The sequence below is a fragment of the Mauremys mutica genome, chromosome 6 (assembly GCF_020497125.1).
Source record: "Mauremys mutica isolate MM-2020 ecotype Southern chromosome 6, ASM2049712v1, whole genome shotgun sequence".
NCBI classification, from domain to species: Eukaryota; Metazoa; Chordata; order Testudines; family Geoemydidae; genus Mauremys; species Mauremys mutica.
In genome coordinates this window covers 77,757,655-77,776,750 of record NC_059077.1, presented here as the reverse complement: position 1 = coordinate 77,776,750, position 19,096 = coordinate 77,757,655, and the positions used below count along the sequence as shown (strand labels likewise).

The 19,096-nt window shown below is 40.2% G+C and overlaps 1 protein-coding gene across 4 annotated transcripts in view; it reads right to left on the bottom strand.

Moving 5' to 3' along the window:
• ADAMTS19 (ADAM metallopeptidase with thrombospondin type 1 motif 19) overlaps positions 1-19,096 on the bottom strand; it is a 271,068-nt gene that overhangs the window by 155,174 nt on the left and 96,798 nt on the right. For all 4 annotated transcript variants that reach the window (XM_045022162.1, XM_045022160.1, XM_045022161.1 and 1 more), the window contains 3 exons: positions 17,200-17,372; positions 16,149-16,232; positions 14,515-14,672 (listed from right to left, as the gene is read on the bottom strand). In XM_045022162.1, coding sequence (XP_044878097.1) covers positions 14,515-14,672; positions 16,149-16,232; positions 17,200-17,372 — 415 coding nt within the window. The remainder of the gene's footprint in view (positions 1-14,514; positions 14,673-16,148; positions 16,233-17,199; positions 17,373-19,096) is intronic.

Sequence of the window (19,096 nt, the reverse complement as noted above, 5' to 3'; positions counted from 1 at the left end):
TTGTATCAATTATCTATTTTTATAAAAAGTTGCCATTTCTTTTACATGAATTAAATGTCACTTATTATTATTCCACTTAACTAGAAATTCTATCCAATATAACTTAAGGTGAAATCTTTTTTAGATATTGAAGGCAAATACGAATACTTTTCTAATCAAAGTCAGTTGCAAAGGAAAACTCCAATTTTTTTTTAAAGTATGTCTGCTGAACAGTAAGCTAAACAAAGGGCAGGTTGGTATATGGATCATTGGCTCTCTGCATCTACAAATTCAGTTTCTGCTTATGTCATAAACAGGGCCGGCTCACAACATTTTGGCACCTGAGGCGGGGAGCTCAAATGACGCCCCCATGTTCCCTCGCTTGGGCCAAAACTTTGAAAGGTCTCAGTTCTGCCTTCTTCCTGTTCTACTTCTCTCATGGTACTGCTCTGCTACCTACCCCAATACAGGAGAACTAACAATTTAAATGCCTTGTTCAAAAATTTTAAAACTTAACTTTCAAACGCCTGAACAGCAAATGTAACTTTTCTTGTCTGCATAGTAAACACTGTCATTTTTATCTGTTTGAATAATCAAAGTGGTGCTTTCCGTGCCTTCTTGGTTGCAAAGATTTGAACTGCTTCCTGAAGGTCCACAGTCTGGGCTAGCCCATGCTCTATTGAGATAGTTGCAAGGCTGACCAGCCTCTCCTGTGTCATTGTGGAGTGTAGATGTGTTTTTATTAACTTCAGTTTGCAGAAGCTGTGTTCTCCACTGGCAAGTGTTACAGGAAGTGTTAGAGGTATGTGCAGAGCAACAAAAGCATTTGGAAAGAGGGTGGTCATCTTGTTTGTGCACATATATTCCAGAACAGCCTTTGGAGTTGATTCTGCTGAAATGTATCTTGAAAGGGCTTTCAGTTCATCATCTAAATCACTCACATCAATATCATGCATGTCATCATGAGTCAACACTGTCTCTAGTGCTCTACATTTCTGGTGTAGGTCTTCTCCAGGTATAGTGAGGAGTTTTGGAATATCATACAACATCCCAAATATACTGCTGTGTTCCTTGAGCTGCACGAAACGTTCTTCAACTGACTGTATTGCACAATCTAGCACCTGGTTAAAGAATTCAACTTTGATTTGTTGTTTGGGGCCTCTTATGGGATTATCCCCTGCCTTGTAATCAAAATGTCTTCTTCTTCGGTGTCTCTTGTATTCTTGAATGGGTAGGAAAATAGCTTCAGTGTGAAGTTCCTCTGCCAACTTCTGTGAACTCTTCAGAACATTTTGAAATCCCTCACCTGACCGGTAAGACTGTAGGTATGACTTTGCCTTGTCCAGTTGTTCCATTGCTCCAGATATATCAAGGTCAACATCTGGGAGTCTCTTGCTTACAACATTTATTTCAAACAGTATGTCATGCCACAACACTAAGCCACACAGAAATTTGAAGTTATATATGTTTCTGGTGATTCCATTTCCCTCTGACACAGTTCTCCCACGAACAGTTCCTGTCATAACATTATCCTCCATAATGGCAACTATGGCATCATCTATCTTCCCAATTTGGTGTTTGATAGGCTTTATCGTCTCCACTCGACTTTCCCATCATGTGGCACTCAGTGGTTTCAGTGTCAGAGAGGATGTTCCCAGATGTTGCTTCAAAATTTGCCATCAATGAGTTGATGCAGAGAAAAATACATACATGCTTTGAATTACGTTAAAACATTCAGCAACCTCACTAGAAGCTGATGCTGCATCACTGACCACCAAGTTCAATGAATGAGAACTGCATGGGACAAAAAAAAATCGAGGGTTTAACTCTTGGATCTGTGTCTGCACTCCTCTGTTCTTTCCTCTCATGTTGGCACCATTATCGTAGCCCTGACCTCTCATGTCAGCTATCGCAATTCCCGTATCTTCATGCTTTTTAAGAAGCACATTTGTCATACCAGCTCCTGTAGTGTCATTAATATCAATAAATTCTAGAAAATGTTCTCTGAGAGTCACCATTGCAGGGACATTTTCACTGGGTTCTGTTGTTGTTACAAAATGCACCATTAAAGTCATTTGTTCCATATGGCTGATGTCAGGTGTGCAGTCCAGAACAACAAAGTAATATCTTGCTGACTTCAGATCTGCCACAATCTTCTGTTTGACTTTTGTTGCCAGTAACTGTATGATCTCATTTTGAATTGTTTTTCCAAGGTAGTGGTGTGCGTACATTTCTTGGGTGATGACTCTTCTTAGATGCTCCTGGAGTACAGCATCAAACTCAGCCATCAGCTCCACAATTTTAAGGAAGTTTCCATTGTTTGGAACATAATGCTGACCTGAAATGCCACGCAGTGCTAGGTTTTGGGTAGCAAGCATTTTCACAATGGCAATGAGCCTTTTCAGAGCATTTTGCCAGTAAAGAGAGACTGATGCAATCTTCTCTGGTGCTAATCATCTATGGTGGCCTTTAACCTTAGTCTCATCTCAAGCTCTTTCCACCTGTGAAATGCTCTCTTGTGTTTTGCTGCCTTCTCATGGTATGCCAGATTTCTAGCCAGATTTTTCCAGTCCTTTGTTCCTGTAGAACCCAATGTGGCTGGAACATTAGACTGGAAGAGTTTGCAACAAAAACACTATGCAACATTCTGGGTTTTTGAGTACATAAGCCATGGCCTCTCCACTTTGTCACCATTGGGGATTTATTTCATGCCAGTAATGTGTTGGATGGAAACTTCTATTTTCATTGTCTTTGGGGAACATGAAGTTTTTCACTTGCTGTGGCCCATGCAGTACAAGGAAGTCCCTCAGGCTACTGCTCAAGTGGGTCTACAGTCCTGGATCATCGACTTAAGGAACTAAACTCAGCAGCAGCTGTTTCTTGCGCCTCCATCACACTCTTCTCTGATCTACACTTTTCTTCAGGAATGTGCATGGTTACATCCATTTGAGATGGAGATATGGATGCTGCAGTAGCTGCCAGGTCACCTGCACTGTGACTAACTGGAAAATCAGGCATCTCCTCACCACTCACATCCTCACTGGGGCCAGAAGGCTCACCGTGAACATGTGTGTCTATGTATCTCAGGAGAGCTCCTTCCTGCTGAGATAGAAAAGCTTCCTTTGCTGTCTTTCTTTTTCTGAATGCTGCCCCAGAGGAGCATTTTCTTCTTTCACTCATGACTGATGTTCTGTGCCAGTTATAGTGGCTCTCAACACTCCATTGAAGGGGACAAATAAGCAGGGCCTGAGTGAGGGAAGATATCAGCATCTTAAGGGCCTAACTGGCTCCTACTACTTCAGTTGACTGACTGTTCTCCTCAAGTGGGTTCAGGGAAGCAGCAGGAAACAGGAAGCTCTCTGAGAAGCTGGTGTTAATCAGTCCAGGCTAGAGAGGTACATAAGAGGCTCCTCCTCCTCCTCCTCTCTCTCCCTGCAGCTCCTGCTGTTTTCTGTTATTCTCTCTCACCTTTTCTCCTGCCTGCCTGTTATGTCTCTTGTGTCCTCCTTCCTCCAGCACAGCACTCCACCATCTCTGTGCATCTAGAGCAGAGAGAATACATATGTACCAGCAGCAGACACAATTTTCTACACTCTGGGTCCTAGTGGCACCCCCCACGGTCTGGCACCTGAGAAGACCACCTCAGTTCGCCTCATGGTAAGGCCAGCCCTGGTCATTAAAACAAAATTAAGCGAACAATATTAGTAGGCAACAGTACTTTTTTTTATTTAACAGTTTTTCTGTCTGTGTGTATACAGAAGCTGTTCTAATACATGTTCATACACATCAAAGTCCATTGCACTTCACTACAGCAAGCTGTGCATTGAACCAGCAGCTAAACATGGTACATCATTTGTATGATATGTTAGGGACGTTATCTCCACTTTTGGAAGGTACTTGAGAGGTACTCAGATACCTCAGTGTTGGGGCCACATAAAATTCCAGGCGTACAGATAGTAACTGTGGATCCCCTGGGCGTTCTTCTGTCCTGCCTTCAATTCCACCTTCCATGTCAGCTTATGCTGGGCAAGGAGGGAGACATGATGATAATGCCCCCTAAACAGCCACTGTCCCTGGGTTCTCTCAGTACAGCCGCACTGCAAGACTTAAATAACATGGTGGACCTTGTTGCATCAATGTGAGTTTCTTCAAAGAGAAAAATATTTCTATATATAAAAATCTTTAAAGTGATAAGTGTTAATTATTAAGTGCACATCAGATTGTTTTAACAAGAGTGACATTAAAGCAATTTCTCCCTTAATTCCTAACCTCTCCTTATAAAAAAGCCCCATTCTCATCTAATTTTTTTTTAAATCCCCCTTTCAACAAACTTGTTCTCTCTCTTCTTTCCTTCTATGGCACCTTACATTAAACATGTAATTGTTTCATCAGAATAAGCCTACCACTAGGAAAATAAAACCAGACAAAAATCAAGCACTCAAGTAGGACTATTCTAAATTAAAGGAAACTAATCCATTTGACAACACATCTATTGTGAACACTACAGCCTATTTTGTCAGTGTAGAAGATAAAAGTGTGGTAGAAAAGTTTGGTATATAGTTTCATACAGAAACCTTTGTCATGGAAAAAAGCTAGATTGACTGATTATTGAGTCAAAAAATCTAGAAACCATGAAAAGTGAGGCATACACATTTCTGTGAAACATATAAATCCATTACAAAGTCTCACTAGAAATCTGATGCTCAGTATTTATTTTTAAGTCCTTTTGTGTCTCAGAATACACAGAGTTCATTGACCTGTGAAGAGCATTATGTCCCCATTCCAAAACTCTGTGTTCTGCTGCTCCATTTTCATGCTATAGAAAGGAAAGGGCCAACTTTTAAAAGGCCTGCTACAGAAAGGGTTAAATAAGCTAAAATACTTGGTTTCTACTTAAAGAATACTGAGTAAACAATTGGTGTTCATCTGTCTAAATATTATTTCTCTCAGTAAAGCAGGTCTACTGTCCAAGGCTGTTTGTAAGTTATGACAAGGGAGCCTGTTCTGCGTTTGTAAAACAGAATTAAACTCTTTGAACTAGCCACACATGGGGTTAACAATACCATAAACCTTGACGACGTGCAGAGGGAGTCTGGATTAGCAAAACATTCCCACAGTCAGAAAGCCATGCTGGTATAATCTATTAAAAGCTAAAGCAGTCCTGAGATGAGAGGTAGTATGGTCCAATGACTAGTCCTGGTAGAATGGAACTCAGAAGGTCTAGGCTCTAATTCTTGGCTCAGACACTGACCTATTGTATGACCTCATATGAGTAACTTTGCCTCTTTATGCCTCAGTTTCCCCAAAGGGATAATGATATTTACCCTTCTACAAAAAATACTTTGTAATTCACAGGTAAAAAGCGGTATGAACTAAGCAAATTATTATTAAAAAGAAAATCAGAAAATCAAGACTTAAACAGGATTATCTGATAGAAGCATTTTACAATCTAGAAATACAACAGAAGTTACTTCACCCACCAATGAAATGCAGCTAGTTCTGGGTCAAACACAGCTACTGTAGGCAATACACTACACGAGCCTGTTTGTCCCTGCCTCCTGCTAAAGCTGCTGCTGGCAATGATGGCAGCTTTTGCTGCCATAAACATGAAGGAGTCCAGGGCCCAGGGGTGAGGCCCATATTGAGGGGAGGAGTTAGTCCAGTGAAAGTTGATGTTTCAAAGTGACTTGGGCTGTGTGGCATGGGCAGACTGATCTCCAGAAGTTCTCCCCTGTTCCCACTGGAAACATTAATACTGCTGGTTGCCTCCAAGAATATGATAGGGAAGAGAGGTCTGTCAGAGGCCACATGTTCTTTTTAAAGCTATCATAAAGTTGCTAATTAACTCTTGAAGCATTTGCAACAAGCTTTGCTCTTCAGCCCTGCTCTCTAGTTCTGTTTGTCAGCCCTGCTACCAACTGCTGTGCTTCCCTATTTTCTATGCCTGTCAACTCTCCATGCCCCCTCCCCATTCATACTTCCCCATTACTTGTGCCTTCCCTTCATCATCTAGTCCCATGCCCTGCCAACACACTCACAGTTGTTAAACCCTGGGTCTGAGTCTCAGTCTGATAGGCTTCCTTAGATCTGTCAGACTGGGGATGCCTTCTGATGAGTTTTTGGAAGCTTCTTAGATGTAGTCTTATTAGTATCACTGTAGTAATAGGAACCCCAAGCAAGCATCATTGTGTTAGGCAATGTACAAACATTTAACAATGAAAACAGTCCCTGACCTAGAGAACTAATCTAAATGGCCCACAAAACAAGAGTGGGGATAGGTTTGGAGGATGAGTTTAGTATGGAGAAGTTTGGATGAGAGTAGTATGTAGCTAAGCTACAAGGGGCAGGTTTCTGGCAGCTTTGGCTTCAATTTCTCCCACTTTCCCAGCTCTCTCCATGACTTCTTTTTACTAGTAGAATGCAGTAGATTCTGCTTATGAGCAACCTCTCAGTTCCTAGCAAAAAGTTGCTATTTTCCAGCTGTTGCCAGTAAGCAGAAGGCACTGTTTTCAGGGGGATGCATAGAAATAGAAGAATGGAACAACAATACACTGCAAAGTGAAATTGTTAACTTTCAGTTCAATGCAATGTGCTAAAAAAAACCCAACCAAACATGACACACAAACTGTATAGTGTACCACAGTGTACGGGGAGACTTTGGCAAACCAGTAAAGTGCCTGAAACCACTATGGCTTATTGTTAAAGACAGCCTAGTCAGCAAGCTGTTAAAAGCAAGTCTCAGCTTGACCAAGGCAGGACGGGAGAGGGGGTTAGGGTGCCACTGAAAGGGCAGCTTGACCCCGCCTCCTTCCTGATAAGAATTGAGTTAAAATTGCTGATACATGCATTTTCAAAGAGTATGATGTGCCCCAGGAATGTCTATTAAGGTCTCAAGGCTGCAAGTTCTGGAAAAACCCACACCTGGTTAATCAATAATCAGAAGGAACTTCTTGTTTGAAACTGCTTACTTAACAAGGTTTCTTTAATTACTAATGTATAAATAAAGGGAAAAAGCTTGAGACAGGTGGGACTAGTTTCAGGACTGGCCTCTCCCTCTGGATGCATCTTCTGTTCTCCAGCGGCAGATGGGCTGCTGTTGTGTCACTCAAAAGCCACACACAGCTTTGGTAATTATCAAGGGTTGGGGGTGTTTTACTAACTTGTTGCGGACATGTGTAAGTGCTTGAGACTAAGTAAAGTTTAGCTTTAAGTGAAAGCACTCTTGTGTTGTCCTGTTTGTGCCAGCCATCTATCGGTCGGACGGCTGTGTCTCCCCTGATTTATTTCCTGACACCTCCTCGCACAGAGTAAAGTTACCAAGAGTTTTGGGTTGAAAGAACCCCAGGTAACTACAGGACTTGGAGCAAATTTAGGAATTTTCATCTTGTTGTGTGTCACCAAGATTACAGTAGCACAGAATTCTATAAAATAAAAGCTTTTTAAAAGCACCAAAGGAAAAAAAAAGGTTTTCTAAAAACATTTGTCCTACACCCATTTTTTTACGGTTTTCCATCTCCCCCTGTAAATCTTTTTCATTTTGCAAGCAGCTTCGTAACTGTTCTCACAGTTCTATCCCACAATTCTGGGATATCCTGTGGAAAATGTCCACAAGCAAAGGCTCTTTGAGTTTGTTGTCCCAATGCACTATCCTCCTCTTGTGGGTCAAGAGTAGCCTGTGGGTGCTTTACAGACACTACTGTTTCCAAAAGTTCTGTGTCAGTGAGCACACCTTCCACCTGCAAATGACTGTCAAATTCAACAATGACCTCAAATTCCTCTGCTCTTAGGTTTTCAGGAACTGAAACATCAGCCAGCACATTGGTGTCCACCAGGCCAGCATTTTTTGCTGTTGATGCAAACCCCCTCTTTTTGAAGGAGTATCCAAAAGTCTTCTGAAGATCAGCGGCCCATGACTCCCTAGCAAGATCACGTGCATCAGAGTTGTTGTTTAACAACATCCACTGTTCATAAGTGTGGGTCAGCATGAAGAGAGGTTTAAGACAAGCACAGTAGTGAACTTTGAAGTTTTTGGTGACACCTATGTCCATCGACTGCGTGACTGAGGTTATGTTAGGAGGCAAGAATTTAAACAATGTGTGATAGCTCTAGATTAGCTGAATGAGCTGGATAATTGTCAATCAGCAGGCACACATAGCAGTCTGATAGACACTGCTCCCTGTTCCAGATCTGTAGCCACTCTTTAAACAACAAACTGGTTATCCAGGCATTCACTGAGCTTCTGTAGATCCTGGGCAGCTCTGAGTGGTCCTTCAGGAAATGAAGGCACTTGCTCTTTCTGATCACCATAAGAGTCTGTTTCTCTGTCTCACCCAGGTTTGCACAACACAGCAATGTGATATGGTCCATGTCTTTTTTCCCCTCCTGCAAATCTTCCTTTCAGCATGCCAAGGCTTCAGCATGCCAAGCCCTGGTAGAAGAAAGCGGTCTTATCAGCACTGAGGATGTCAAATGGCTGGAACTCCTCTAGAATGTTGGTAAGGTGTCCACCCTCCATTTAGTAGTTGTCAGAAAGTTAGCATCCTGTTTCTTGCCTTCCTCCTTTGATGAGCGATGTGCCAGGCTTTCAACAAACTGAGACAGCCATCTGAAGGGATGAACTCCTTCCCCTACTCTGCCTCCAGCTGACTCACTTTCTGTTTCAGCATTGGCCCAGAGAGTTGAGTACCTTGGCCAAGCTTATGCTGGAACCAGAGCCACAGAGCTTCACCAGCATCGGCCTGCTTTCCATTGCATTGATACTTGTACTCCTAAGCTCAAGTGTCAATGGAATGGAACAACACTGTTGTGTTCCCATGCTCCCATAAAATGAATTAAATGAAATAAGTGATTTTGAGATACCAAACTTCTTGGCTACTCGCACTTGCTTAGCACCAAGCTCAAGTAGGGCATCCAGAATCCAAACTTTATTGGCAAGAGATATGTCATTTCAAAATCATGGAACACAGCAGAGGTGCTCAACTGTGCATGGCCAGAGCCAGGAAATTGATTATATGTAGGACCTCTCCCTCCAAAAAAAGTTACTAAAAAGCAGCATGCCTTTTGCCGATATCCAAATTCCATTAACATCCATATTAACGGGATGGGATTGTTTGCAATTAACAGCAATTCTGATAACAGGCCACTTCCTGTTAAGTGTAATCTATTGAAATTAGGATAAGATGTGCAAGGTCAGGGAGTGGGGAAACCTGTAGCCAAAGCTATCAGAGTTGCTCGTGTAGCTTCAGAAAAGGGAAACAGATTCAGGATATCTGAGCAGTGCTGTTGCTAAATTTCCACGAAACAAGTTGCTAAGTGTATTTATCTCTGTTTGCCTATATCCTGTTAAAAAGTTTATCACAGTAACCAAATTAGCTTGTAGATATTAAATCCTTTTCATTTCTTAATTGCCTTACAGATGTGACATACTGCAGGAAACTAATAATATTATCTACATCAGTGGTGGGTGGCCGCAGGTTGCCCACCACTGATCTACATTGTCTTCAGCTTATCGATCTCTGTTATAATGTATGACTGGCAGCTGCCTTATGTTAATTGGTGTAATTGGATTACCTGTGTATGCATAGTAAATAGAATGTTAACTTCAAAGTGATGGGAGAGTGTGTGCTCAGCAAAAAAGAATCCTCAGTCACATGCCGTGCACAAAACACTTAACAGCGCTTCAACTTCAAAAGTGAAACATCGGGCCTGATCCAGCATCTGTAGTCTGCTGAACTTTAAACAGGGAAAGTTTAAGCGATGGGACTGAGATCTTCAAAGTAGTTACTTGGACAACCCTGGAAAATACATGGAAAAGACGACATCAGACTTTACATCTAAGCTGCCTTTGGATTCTGACCTGTTGGGATAATTCCTAGGAGAATTTTACAAGCCATAACATCACTGCTATGATCCTGAGCTATGAACACTGAACATTATTTGTATGTCTATGATTCCTTAACCATTCAATAACTCTCTTCTTTTCTTTTATTAATAAATCTTTATAGTTTACTAAGGATTGGCTGAGAGTGTGATATTTGAGTAAGATCTGAAATATAGATTGACCTGAGGGTAGGGCAGAGTAGGGTAAGTGTCTGATCCTTTGGGATTGGTAGAACTTTAAGTATGGTGAACAGGGTTTTCAGTAACCTATCACTATATTAGATCTGTTTGCTAGATGGGAGCCAGAGGCTGGAATGCCTAAAGGAGGCTACGTTTGGCTTCTTGTTTACCAGTGTGGTGCTACAGAAGCTCTTTTGTTACTGGCTTGGTGAATCTAATTATAGAATAAACCACCAGTTTGGGGGATTCTTGCAGTCTGGAGTATGACATTATCAGTTTGGCCCATCCAGGCACCCGGTCACAGAGGTTATTCTGAATAAGGGGATGTGATGGAGCAGAGAAACCTCACACCACCACAAAAGGGGTTAAAGAGAGCCTATGGGCCCCACTAGCCCAGCTCCACTATATCTGCAGCCAATGCCAGTCCTACAGGGGGAAGGAAAGGAGAGAACCTGGCTCAGTTAAGGCCTGCTAGGCTGGACTGAGCAGCTTCTGGGCTGGAGGATTTCTGATCCCATATGAAGTCACTCTGGGAACTGAAGAAAAAGTCTACTAGAGAAGGAGAATGAATACAAAGTAGGGAGGAAACAAAAAAGAAAAAAAGAGTAGACGCAGAAGCAGATGAACATGATGACAACATCAGCAAAAAAGCAAAGCTGAGGCAGGAAATAATAAACCAATATGTTATAATTGTAAGATCCCTAGCCAAAGAAATAAGATTAGGTGACATAAATCCTGTGAAAGTAGCTGACTGGATTTTTTTTTAAAAGCATAAGGGATATAATAAGAGCCAGAAGATTGTGAGATGGGGATCTTTTAGTTCAGTGTGAAGACAAAGAGCAAGCTGATAAACTGCTAAAACCTAAGACACTAAGAAAAGTTAAAATAAGTGGGCAGCTACCAAAGTATTTGACTGAAACGAAGGGGGTAATATCTGGAGTGCTATTAAAACGGAGCAATGATGAGATAACCAAAAGCATAGGAGAAGATAAAGTGTTACTAATTAGTAATAGCATCCCCAATACCATCATAGTAAACCTGGTGGCTGAACTTTGTAACTTTGTCCTCACTCACAACTATTTCAGATTTGGGGACAATTTATACCTTCAAGCCAGTGGGACTGCTATGGGTACCCACGTGGCCCCATAGTGTGCCAACATTTTTATGGCTGTCTTAGAACAATGCTTCCTCAGCTCTCGTCCCCTTATGCCCCTACTCTACTTGCGCTACATTGATGACATCTTCATCATCTGGATCCATGGGAAGGAGGCCATTGAGGAATTCCACCAGGATTTCAACAATTTCCACTCCACCATCAACCTCAGCCTGGACCAGTCCACACAAGAGGTCCACTTCCTAGACACTACAGTTCTAATAAGCGATGGTCACATAAACACCACCCTATACCGGAAACCTACTGACCACTATACTTACCTACATGCCTCCAGCTTTCATCCAGACCACATCACATGATCCATTGTCTACAGCCAAGCTATAAGATACAACCACATTTGCTCCGATCCCTTAGACAGAGACAAACACCTACAGGATCTCTATCAAGCGTTCTTAAAACTACAATACCCACCCGGTGAAGTGAAGAACCAGATTGACAGAGCCAGAAGGGTACCCAGAAGTCACCTACTACAAGACAGGCCCAACAAAGAAAGTAACAGAACGCCGCTAGCCGTCACCTACAGCCCCCAACTAAAACCTCTCCAGCGCATCATCAAGAATCTACAACCTATCCTGAAGGACAATCCCTCAGTCTCACAGACCTTGGGAGACAGGCCAGTCCTCAGTTACAGACAGCCCCCCAACCTGAAGCAAATATTCACCAGCAACTACACACCAAACAACAAAAACACCAACCCAGGAACCAAACCCTGCAACAAACCCTGGTGCCAACTCTGTCTACATAGTTATTCAAGGGACACCATCATAGGACCTAACCACATCAGCCACACCATCAGGGGCTCTTTCACCTGCACATCTACCAATGTGATATATGCCATCATGTGCCAGAAATGCTCCTCTGCCATGTTTATTGGCCAAACCGGACAGTCCCTACGCAAAAGAATAAATGGACACAAATCTGACATCAGGAATCATAACATTCAAAAGCCAGTAGGAGAACACTTCAATCTCCCCAGTCACTCAATAACAGTCCTAAAAGTGACAAAAAAAAACTTTTAAAAACAGAGTCCTACGTGAAACTGCAGAACTGGAATTAATTTGCAAACTGGACACCATCAGATTAGGCCTGAATAAAGACTTGGGAGTGGTTGGGTTATTACAAAACCTAAACCTAATTTCCCCAATGCTAATTTCCCCCTACTGTTACCCACACCTTCTTGTCAACTGTCTGAAATGGGCCACTCTCATTACCACTTCAAAAGTTATTTTTCCTCCCTTGGTATCCTGCTGTTAATTGAATTGTCTTGTTAGACTGACCTCACACTTGGTAAGGCAACTCCCATCCTTTCATGTATTTATACCTGCTCCTGTATTTTCCACTCCATGCATCTGATAAAGTGGGATGGCCTAGGGTTGCCAATTTTCTTTGGACATATTCCTGGTAGTTTCATCACATGACATAATCTTTAGTTAAAGATTTAGCTTTAATTCTGGAGAATTGGCAACCCAAGCAGGGCCTGGATCCACGTACCACACCCCCTTAAGATCTGAGGCTCACATGCATGAGGAGGCCAGAAGATTCCTGGCCTAAAGGCAGAAATGAGGCATCTCTGCCATTCAGGTAGAGAAGCAAGGGGCTTGAAGCTAGGTGCACTAACCACTAGGTCTCCCTGCCATCCAAGCACACTATCACAGGGGAATAGTGCTATGTTTAATTTTTAAATTAGGCTTCAACCTGACCAATTAGCACACACTAAAGTATACCTTGCCTTACCTCCACTAGTTTTAGAAAATGTTAGTGAGAATGTGCTAGCTAACACATCTAAAAACTCTTTCATATTCAAGTCAAGACAGACCTCAAGTGTTATTCTTCATTTTAGAGGAAATGGAAGTACGGAGGTTTAAGGTCCAGATTTTGAAAGGTATTTCAGTTACTAACAATGCAGATAGGTGCATTAGGTGCATAGGTGCATATCATGCCTCCTCTCCTTTCTAAGGTAAACAATTATAAACCTTTCTCTGTCTCCTCATGGGAGTTTTTCCAAGCCCCCAATCATCTGTGTCACCATTCTCTGACCCCCCTCTAATTCTGCACTCTCTCTCTTGAGGTGGGGTGACCAATACTGCATCAGTAATGTAGATAAGGTGACACCACTGACTTTTCTGTATTATTCGCCATCCTATTTCTTATGTAATCTGACATCTTGTTTGCTTTTTTTGGCTGCAGATGCACATTGAACAGAAGTCTTTATGCACATTGAACAGAGTTCTGTCCACAATGACACCCAGGTCCACCTCCTGAGTTTATACAGTAAATTTAGCACTTTGTACTGTGTATGAATAGTTTATTTTTTCCTCCAAAATACATTACTTTGCACTTATTGACATTGAACTTCACTTGCCAACATGCTGCCTAGTCATCTAGCTTGGTTAGGACCCTCTGAAGTTCTCCACAGTCCTCTCTTGTCTTGATTAACCTAACTAATTTCTCATCACATCCACATTTTGCAACCTCACTGTTCATCCTTTTCCAGATCATTAATATATTTATTAAACAACAACTAGCACAGTATAAGTACTAGTACAGAACCTTGAGTTACCTCTCAACAATATATTTTTGAATAATGAAAACTGACTATTTAATCCAACTCTTTATTTTTTGTCTCCTAGTTTATTTTTGGCCAATGATACTATTTGCCTCTTATTTTGTGATTACTTAGTTTCTTTAGCAGCCTCTTGTGAGGGAACTTGTCAAAGGCCTTTTGAAAATCTAAATAATGTCAACTGGTTATTTAAACATTCAAAGAATGCTAGTAGATTACAAAAACCATGCTGGTTAGACCCTATCATTCCAGGTGTTTAATTTTCAATTATCATTTTAACCAATTTTCCAGAGTCAGATTTAAAACTTACTGGTCTATTATTCTCCAAATCACCCTTAGGTACAACATGTATTAACCCCCCTCCCGCCCCAAGCCTCTGGAACAGTAGCTCTTTTGAATGAGAGATTGCATATTTTGGTAGCCTCTCAGCCACTTCATACTGAAGCTCCTTCAGGACTCCTGGATGTATAACATCTGGGCCTGGTGATAAATTGCTTTTTATATCATCAATTTGTTCCAGCACCTTTCCTTCTAACAATTTGATCTCTAATAATACCTCACTTTAATTACCAGAAAAGTGCAGGAGAGAAGGCTGTAAGCCCATTTCTTTCCATAGCAAAAGCTAAACCCAAACTGTATCACCTCAGAAGACAAGACAACTGAACTTCTCTACCTCTACAGTGCTGCCATGAAGACATCAGGCTATTTTTTTTAAGAGACTGTTTTTAGAAAATATTACCTTGTGATAAGTATGGCTGCATCTACTGAGGACATGTCTTCTCCCCAGCTTGTTGACATTTCTAAATGTATATCATTCTTCTTGCCAAACTCCTCATGTTGCCACTTACAGAAACTCTCCAGCATTTTTTCTCCATGATGCCCGATATACATATCAGCCTGAAAATTGAATTCCTTGTTTTATTATATGAACATGTAAATGACAATATATAATTTTTTCATCTTTTAATTGCCAATGTGTACAAGTTATGAGATCACAAAGCTGAGCACAACTTTCACCCATATATCAGAATTTCCTAACAATGCCTCACCCCACAGTTAGTCCTAATTACTCATGTGAAATTATTATAATAGATTTCGTTGTCTGCCATGCATTGTTGATCTATAGTTGTCTAGATATGAATATATTTCTGATTCCTTGTTTTTCACTTTAATGGCATTTTTTTCCTGTAGTATATATAAGATATAGTGTACAAAGAAAAATGTTCTCAAATAATTGTACAAATATAAGCACATGCTTTGTTTCAGTTAATAAATATATTCTATATAATTTGTCACAAAATATACATGGCACAATTGTTTTAACTTCAAGAACAGAAGCCATCTTTGTTTAACTTTAATTAAATCAATGCTGGTGAAAAGTATGCCCTCAGATATATACAGTGGACCTTGTCACCCATATTCTTCTCCCCATATGTGCTGATCTTCCACTGGTACAAGCTGGAGTTCATTGCATCTAGGGAGAGCACTGATGCCAAGATGCAGTGTTTGGATTTGAGGAATCTTTTTTTTCCTGCTGAGAGGATTACTATATGTCCAAACAATAAATGCTTCTTTAGCTACTAGCCTAAGGATAATTTAATTTATTTAAATGTATAAGTTAAAAATCTCTCTTACATGGATATAAGATTCCATTTATTACTTTTTGTGAACTCCAACTAAAATATGCAAAGCTTTCAGATACTTTGTAAAATAACAAAAAGTCCACATACTATTACTCTAAAATATAAGGGAACCATAGTTCACTCCAAAGAATGACCCACACTACAACAGCTGATTCGTCTCTTCAACAAGGGAACAGGATTTAAAAGATGAGTTCTAAAATGATGTCTGAAAGATATATCATGAAAGAGTGGTGCTACACTCTTGTTTTGTTTACATATGACTGACCTATATCTAATTTTACAGCTAACTGTAAGCTTTGAAACTAAAAGGATTTTGCTTTCACAGTGAAATATCCACATGCACAGCAAAAAAAATAGCTGATAATGGACTGAAGTTTGTAAATACCAGCCAATTTCAACAAAGGATTTAGAAAAAATCATTTACAATTTTTAGGTTACTTGAAAGCCATATACCCCTCAATTTTGAAATAAACTAGGTGTGGGAATTGTCTATCACTGTGCATACGTATAGCATCTAGTGCTATGAGCTCCCAATTTTGATTGGGGTCTCTCACCACTACAAATAAATATTAATAGTAAAAATAATAATGAATAGACAGAAGATAATGGAGAAAAACTATCAGTGATGAGTATTCTATGCCTTAATGAAGCAGCAAGCAACATGTCCCTACCCTTCTATTCATTCTACAATGTCTTGTCACAGAATAAGACATATTCAGTACTTTCTTACTGGAGTCTCATGAAGCAGAACAAGCTTAGTCACTCGAAGAGTCACTTGAATTCCAAGGCTCTTGTGCTGGAAAAGGTTAAAAACCTTTAACAAAAAAAAACAAAACAAAAAAATAAACATGAGTGCTTTCATTGGACACACTGGAATACATTACAACCTTTAAAAAAATCAAATCTCAGACTTCAAGGGTCTCTTAATTTTGTAGGACTTTGACTTGACATTTGAATTTTCTACACATTAAATATAACACAATACTTAGATATTAATATTTTTGAGGTGGAGGGAGGAGACGACAGATAAGAGGTTATCCAGTGTTTGGTCCAAGTATCCTAAAAGGGCTCTATCATTTCCAGATGACCTTGACAGAGCTTTAAAAACTATAGCCCATTTCTTCAAACACTTCCACATGTACATAGTGTCATGCCATGCATCCCATTGAGATAAATGCAGGACCGAGGCTAAAAGTGAGCAGCAGACGGCAAGAAGCAATAACTCACAGAGCCAAACAGAGTAGTTGTGATCAGGTTTTTACCCACTCTTCATTTCATGATCCTTTATTCTTACAACTGCGGTTACTAATTTTCACTGCCTTGTGGATCAAATAAGTGTGTTGCATTCACGTTCATTGCTGGGAGGAAACATAACTTTGTCTGAGACTGTAATTGCTTCCCCTCCAGCCACCAAGAAGATCAAAAGATCCTTCTAAATGAGAAGAGTCACCTCTTCATAATGAGTTCAGATCAGACTCTTGTCCTAAGCATTCAACTGGAATATAGTTCAAATAACAATATGGGTTTCTAATCATGCAATCATGCTGTTCAACTCCCACTTCTTTAGCTTCACTATTGAAGGTACAAGATACGTCTGTAGAATCATAGCTTCTGTGCTGCTGAATATTCATGGTACTTTCTGACAGTCTACTGAATTTTATGGAATGCCCACTTACAGTTAATTATGCCTGTTGAACAACTGTAACAATTAATTCAATCAATTTCCGGCCATGCATTTTTCTTTCTGCCAAATGCCTTGATAAGTTCTAAGAGTTTCCTACCATATTTAAGATGGTTAAAATAAATCGCCTGGCAGCATCGGCTCCATGATACGAAACCATAGCTGGATCTGCAACCACTACAGTTTCTATATTGTACTCCTGAGGTAATTTATAAGAGTATCTTTTTTTTCTTCCTCTTCCTCCTAGTTTTTGATTCCTGGATTTTCTTTTATCTGTAACATAAAAATATTGCTACATGAATTCATCCTTTAACATAGCAGTTTTATGTAAGTGTAACTGAGGTGATATTTTTAGGATTTGTTAGAAAAAGTTATACTATAAAATATCACTGCCAAGACATCTGTGAGTGGAGAGATACCGGTAACTACAACTTACAGGATTACAATAGAACTTTTATTTTACAAACAGCAGTCTTATGAACAACCAGTTATACAAACCATTTTTCCCAATGGTGGGGAGGGGGATGGAAATCCCATAATGAAGGTGAAGTCGATGAAATACAAGTTTACATCCCTTCATATTCTGATGCCTTCAATGCACTAGAAATCACTTTGCAATGGTTTGTGGGACAAGAAAGCAGTGCAGAGCTCCATACTGCAATTTATGCATTGTACTACTTTAACTCAGACACTTTAACTGTACTACTGCACTGTACTACTTTAACTCAGACACTGAATGTTATGAATCCCTCAATACCCAGGTAATTAGTAAAATAGGGGTTCTACTGTATATGCATTTATAATCAATGTAATAATTAATACATGGTAACATATTTACTGGGGCTACTTATCCAGTCATGCTTCGTTTGAGGCCATGGACTGTATTCAAGCATGTTAGCTGCTAGTCCAGCATACTGCTCAAGCTGGAATTCTGTCCAGCTGCTGCATGAGTACACCAGAGCCTGGAGGACCCGCTGTACCTTCTTCCCTAGTTCTAGTGTACACATGTAAAACAAACCAGGATTTTGCCTTCAGTCTGCTTATGGGAAGAATACTAATTAATGTCATGGGTTGACACAAAAATAGGCTTACCGAAGTTTCAAGAACGAGGAGTGCTTGTGGCACCTTAGAGACTAACAAATTTATTTGAGCATAAGCTTTCATGGGCTAAAACCCACTTCATCGGATGCATGCAGTGGAAGACACAGTAGGAAAATATATATACACAGAGAACATAAAAAAATGGGTGTTGCCATACCAACTATAATAAAGTTACAAGAGTATCTCCCTCCACACACCTCTCCCCGTTCCTACCACCCCTCCCCCCACCACACACACACACACACACACACACACACACACACACACAAAGAAAAATCTGGATTGAAACACATTCACACCCCAAGAAACAAGAGCATGTTGTACACGTGGACCAATTCGTTAGTAAAAATCAGGGGACAAACCCTGTTTTGGAAGTAGTAGTTTGAAGGGTCATATACTGGAGGATTTCATTGAAGCACTTTCCTCAGTTTTACAAAAAGGACTAGAAAAACAGAACTTCAAAGTAAAAATTGCTGTAATTATATACAAATTAAATAATGCGCAAAAGATGACTTGAGTAAATAAGTTTCTAAGCACACAATAAACTCCAAATTGAAAATGTATTAAACTCATAGATGAATAGAGACCACCAGTTCTTGATTATTTAAATACAACAAAATTCCCACTACAATTTAGGCTATTATAAAAAAATGGATTTGAATTTATTTACACAGATAGGTGGACCAGAAGGTAGCCAGGTATTTATACAGTAATTAGCAACACTAATTTTAAAGTTTAATGAAACAACAAAATAAAATGCAAGCACTATCCATGATTCATATTGGACTATCTTGCATGTCACAAAAGTTGCTCCCATTTAAGTCAAGTAAATAACTCTCAGAGCTCCATGGTGTGGGTTTGGACCCTATGTTTGAAACACAATTTATGCTGAGTTA